We start from the raw sequence: 6229 nt of genomic DNA on the forward strand, positions 1-6229 counted from the left end.
ACTTAGAAGGATTGTTTACATTAGTTGATTTCCTAATAAAGGGCAGTTAAAACTGATTGAATTACAACTTAGAAGGATTGTTTACATTAGTTGATTTCCTAATAAAGGGCAGTTAAAACTGATTGAATTACAACTTAGAAGGATTGTTTACATTAGTTGATTTCCTAATAAAAGGCAGTTAAAACTGATTGAACTACTGCTTTGAAGGATTGTTTACATTAGTTGTTTTTTTTTACTTAGAGTAATTGAAACTTAGTAATCTAACAAGTGTGAATATTCTGTTTGCATAGATACTTTAAACTAGTTAATTTTCATATGTAACGGATAAATGAAACTGGCTAGATTACTGCTTACAATGGTATTTTTTATACCTGTTAGCTTTTCACCCAACAAAATTATCTGTACTACTGATTAGTTTAGAAAATATCAGGTGATGTGGTGCATTGCAATAATTTTATTTAAAATTTCTGTATATGCATGACATTTTGTTACTTTACATATCAGGTTATTAATTATTTCATGTCACTTGTGATGCCTTTTATTTTCAAAATTCAAACCACTGCATTCAATCCTGTGCTTTCTTGTTTAGAGCACTTTTTCAGGTCAGAGGCACCTTATTAAAACTTCAGAACCTAAAATTGCAAAAACTGTTAAAAAATTGTATACCCTTTTCTAGAAATATAATTGTTACTGATTAGTTATGAACTAGAAAAATAATTGATACTGATTAGTTATGAACTAGAAAAATAATTGATACTGATTAGTTATGAACTAGAAAAATAATTGATACTGATTAGTTATGAACTAGAAAAATAATTGATACTGATTAGTTATGAACTAGAAAGATAATTGTTACTGATTAGTTATAAACTTGAAAGATAGTTGATACTGGTTTCTTTATCAACCAGAAGAACAGCTGATACTGGTTAGTTTATCAACCAGAAGGGCAGTTGATACTGGTTAGTTTGTCAACCAAAAGGACAGCTGATACTGGTTAGTTTATCAACCAGAAGGGCAGCTGATACTGGTTAGTTTATCAACCAGAAGGGCAGTTGATACTGGTTAGTTTATCAACCAGAAGGGCAGCTGATACTGGTTAGTTTATCAATTAGAAGGGCAGCTCATACTGGCTAGTTTATCAATTAGAAGGGCAGCTGATACTGGTTAGTTTATCAACCAGAAGGACAGCTGATACTGGTTAGTTTATCGACCAGAAAGACAGGTGATGCTGCTTAGTTTATCACATACAAGTACAACTGATACTGTTTAACAATTAGAATGGCAGCAGATACTGGTTAGTTTATCAACTAGAAGGGCAACTCATACTGGTTAGTTTATCAACTAGAAGTATAGGTTATACTATTTATTTTATCAACTAGAAGGACAGCTGATACTGTTTAACAACCAGAAGGACAGCTGATACTGGTTAGTTTTATCAACTGGAAGGACAACTGATATTGGTTAGTTTTATCAACTAGAAGGACAGCTGATACTGGTTAGTTTATCATCTAGAAGTATCGGTGATTACTATTTATTTTATCAACTAGAAGGATAGCTGATACTTATTAGTTTACCAGTTAGAAGGACAGCTGATACTGATTAGTTTACCAACCAGAAGGACAGTTGATATTGGTTTATCAAATAGAAGGACAGTTGATACTGGTTAGTTTATTAGTTAGAAGTATAGGTGGTACTATTTATGTTATCAACTAGAATGACAGTTAATACTGGTTAGTTTATCAACTAGAAGTATAGGTGATATTATTTACTTTATCAACTAGATGAACAGCTGATACTGATTAGTTTAACAACTAGAAGGATTGCTGATACTGGTTTTTTTATCAACTAGAAGGATTGCTGATACTGGTTTTTTTATCAACTAGAACGGAAGCTGATACTGGTTTGTTTATCAAATAGAAGTATAGGTGATACTGTTTATTATGTCAACTAGACAGATAGCTGATACTGGTTAGTTTATCAACCAGAAGGAGAGTTGATTTGTTTAGTTTCGCAACTAGTATGACAGCTGATATTTGTTAAGTTAACAACTTGTAGGGTAGCTAACACTGGTTGTTTTAATAACAACAAACTGTATTTTAAAATGGGAAGAGACTTTTTATTAGTAAGTTTACCATCTAAAAGGATTGTTGGCATTCCTAGTGAAATAGTGCAAAATGTTATGTGCTAAGAATCTGTATAATAATCCTCAGTTTTATCTATAATCTGTGGTTTCTGTTGCTTGATTTTTTTTGTGGTTTGCCTGTTACTCATAATTATTGTAGAATAATGATTAAAGAATAGTGCTAATTTATTTCTTTTAATCAGTTTTAACTTTAATTTATATAGATTTTCGTTGGAAGTACTGAGTTAGAGCTTCTATTGTCTGTTGGTGGAGCTGTATTGTTTTCATTCTTCATCATATATGACAGCCACATGATCATGCACCGTTTGTCCCCAGAAGATTATATACTTGCAACTATTGATTTGTATTTGGATATCATCAACCTGTTTTTGCACATTCTTCGTATTATTGGGAGTGCAAAAAACCGTTAATGAAGAGTTTCCACAAATTCAGTTTTTTGTATTATGAACTAAAAGTTATTGTTGACCCAAATACATAATTTTCTCTTTAATGTTAATAAAGATTTCCTTTCATTACACTTTATTGTTATTGCACACTTACTGAGATAGTTCGGAATAAAATTTGCATCAATTTATTTTTAATCTGTTTTACATGATATTGGTGACAGTAACAAGAGGTGCTGCAGCAATGTTAAGAAAAAGTAAACACTTGTACTCACATAACTGGAGTTAAGACCGTAATGTGTCTGTTACTGACTGAGGTTATCAAACTAAAGCTGAAAATTAAGTAACATTATTTTCTTTATTTCAAAAAACCATTTACTGTAAATGCCATTCTTCAAGTTTTTTCTTTGAAAACAATTTATTGAATTAACACTAACTTGTTTGTTTTGCAGTACTGCACAGTTTGCATTTTTGTTGGATGTCTTTAATCTGGAACTGAAATGATTTTATTCCATTATTTTATCAACATTATCTTTTCACATATGCACAGTTTTACTATTATTCATATATTTGGTCTCGAACATGAACTTTGTGCAGAGTGCTATAAATATTTTTTGTCTGATATAACTGACTCCTATAACTTATGTATGGAAAGTTGCTTTCATAATAAAATCAGTATGAAGAAATAACATAGACACAGAGTCAAAAACCTTTGAGTTCCAGTTTAACAAAAAGATGTGTTAGTTAGAACATTTCTTTTTAGTATTACAAGACACTCAGTGTAATGGTATTGCATTTCTTCAGACTTTATGGACATATTTTATTGGTTGAAAATAAAGTAATTTCTGAAAACCATTTTCTTGTCAACTGTATTCATACTTGAGGTGCAACTTTATAACTGTACTAAGCCAGTGATTTTGTGTCAAGAACTTTGAGGAAAATCAAGCTTTGCTTCTTGTATCTTATATCTGTCATCATCGTGACTGCATTGTTTTTGTTATATAGAATGTTAAGAAGTTCTAGAATTGACATCTGAAAAATCACTTGGAATTTTGTGTTTGTACCTGCTTTTCAGATACCTAGAATTCAGAATATCTGTACAGGCTTTTCACACACCTAAAGTTCACAGGCTTTCAAATTTAATAAATTTGATTTTCCTCAAAATTAAGTTGTCAATTTCCAGGAAGTTTTTCATTAAAACAATGACACTCAGTAACTGAAACAATGAATACCTAATGTTTTCCAGTTTTATAGAATGATCACATTTTTCCAACTTTGGCTTTAATAATTTGTTTTTAATTCTAAAATAAAGCATCCCAAATTCATGATGACATTTCTAATATTAATTATTTCAGGTTGTACAATACCAAATATCAGAATTCAATGTATAATGTTCATTTATATGTGGTTAATATGATACCATGTAGTTAAATTTATGCCATTATTTATTTGGAGTCTTTATTATGTAATACAGCTTCAAAGATAGAAAAACAAACTATGTTAGTCTTACTAGGTAAAATTAAAACTGCAAAGAATGCTGTTACTTTGGGGAATTTAATAAATTGGTTAATACCTTTTTTCTAATAATGATTATCTAATTGGAGTGAGAATATTTATACAGGAATTCATGAATTGTAGTATATTTCAATTATTTATTTAACTGGAATAATTATCTCTAACCATGAAACAAATAGCTTATTAAATGTATATCAATAGTATTGTTTCACAATGATTAATGTATAAACCAAACCAGTTTCTTTTAAATACCAAAATGTATATGGTGAAAGATATGATGTCTATGTATCAGCAATCTTCTTTGCTATTACCAATAAAAAGTAATAACATAATACAAGTTTGTTTGTTTCTGTAAAATATAAGCCATACCCTTTACCACATGTAATTAAAAATGTAACATTATTATTAGATTAAATGTTTTAAATTACAGAAATAACTCAGTGGTAGAAATATTGACAGAAGATCATTTGTAATATATTCGTATAGTTACTGTGTGTATACTTCTTGATTGGAGTATCTGTAACATTTGTGAAACAATCATTTTTCTGTGGGAATATGTATACAGTATATATAAAATGTATAGTTGTCTTCTGGAACACTGATTTATCTATAATATTTGTAAAACAATCGTTTTTCTGTGGGAATACGTATACAGTATATATAAAATGTATATTTGTCTTTTGAATCAGTGGAATATCTGTGATGTTTGTGAAACAAGCAATTTATCTAGGAACATGTATACAGTTTATATAAAACGTGTAGCTGTTCTCATCTGGATCACTGGAGTGTCTGTAACATTTGTGAAACTAACGTTTTTGTGGGAACTTGTATACAGTTTATATGAAATTGTCCTCTTGGAGTGTGTATAATGTTTCTGAAACTGATGTTTCTATGGGTAAATGTATACAGTTTATATATAGTATATTGCTGTTGTCATCTAAGAGTGTGTGTGTAATGTTTCTGAAACTAATGTTTTTATGGGTAAATGTATACGGTTTATATAAAACGTGTAGCCATTGTCTTCTGTATCGCAGGGGTATTTTTAACGTTTATGAAACTAATGTTTTTATAGGCGCATGTACACAGTTCATATAAAATATATAGTTGCCATCTCCTGGATCGGTGGAATATCTGTAATCTTTTGAACAAGAATTTTATCTGGGAGCTTATAAAAGTTATATGTAATATATAGCTGTTGTCTCTGTTTAACTGGAATGTCTAATGTTTGTGAAACAATACCTTAAAGTGGGGACATATAGCTTACATAAAATGTGGCAGTTTTCTAGATCACTAAAGTATTCATAATCTATACATAACAATAATGTCTTTAAAGGAATATGTTCGAGACGCCCTTTTTTTTTTTTTTTTATAGTATATAAGCCTGCCGGATGGCTGAAGATAGTTCCGGATCATTTGCCAAAATGTTTCGAGCTAGTGTGTGAAGTTATCGAGATTTTGAATTGCTGTGATGAATAGCGTGTATTATAAAAGTAGTTAAGTTTAAAGGGAAGTACAGTGTGTTGATTGTGAAATTACTGTGTGCTAAAAGTTTGTATCGAGGAAGAATAAACTGGTTTAACCAAGAAAGGACTTGTATTGGTGAAGTTTCTCGAAAAGAATTGATACCGGAAATTAATAAAACAAGCAGATACGTAACAAATTGGTGTCAGAAGTGGGATGGAAAAAGAAGATGGAAACGAGAAGTGGCAAATCAAACTACAGCTTAGTAGATTTGATGGCAGCAATACAAGAATGAGAAAAAAAACAAGAAGAAAGAGAAAAGACACAAGAGAGATTACAGCAGTTGTTGGAGGAAAAAGAAAAGAAACAAGAATAGAGACAACAGAAGCAGCTCGAACAGCAAAATAAACGAGAGATTACAGCAGTTTTTGGAGTGAAAAGAAAAGAAACAAGAAGAAAGACTACAGCAGTGGTTGGAGGAAAAAGAAAAAAGAAGAAGAGAGATTACAGCAGTTATTGGAGGAAAAAGAAAAGAAACAGGAAGAGAGACAACAGCAGTGGCAAGAAAACCTGCAACAGTGGCAGCTCGAACAGCAAAAAAACAAGAGAGATTACAAAAGTTGTTGGAAGAAAAAGAAGAGAGACTACAGCAGTTGTTGGAGGAAAAAGAAGAGAGACTACAGCAGTTGTTGGAGGAAAAAGAAGAGAGACTACAGCAGTTGTTGGA

The 6229-nt window shown here is 30.8% G+C and overlaps 1 protein-coding gene across 5 annotated transcripts in view; it reads left to right on the plus strand.

Annotated features, from left to right (window-relative positions):
- Positions 1-3997, plus strand: part of LOC106464582 (protein lifeguard 4-like) — a 35897-nt gene extending 31900 nt beyond the window's left edge. For all 5 annotated transcript variants that reach the window (XM_013924734.2, XM_013924733.2, XM_022392315.1 and 2 more), the window contains exon 8: positions 2347-3997. In XM_013924734.2, coding sequence (XP_013780188.1) covers positions 2347-2553 — 207 coding nt within the window. In that variant the 3' untranslated portion in view covers positions 2554-3997. The remainder of the gene's footprint in view (positions 1-2346) is intronic.
- The last annotated feature ends 2232 nt before the right edge of the window (positions 3998-6229 follow it).

The sequence above is a fragment of the Limulus polyphemus genome, unplaced genomic scaffold, assembly GCF_000517525.1.
Source record: "Limulus polyphemus unplaced genomic scaffold, Limulus_polyphemus-2.1.2 Scaffold1694, whole genome shotgun sequence".
NCBI lineage: Eukaryota > Metazoa > Arthropoda > Merostomata > Xiphosura > Limulidae > Limulus > Limulus polyphemus.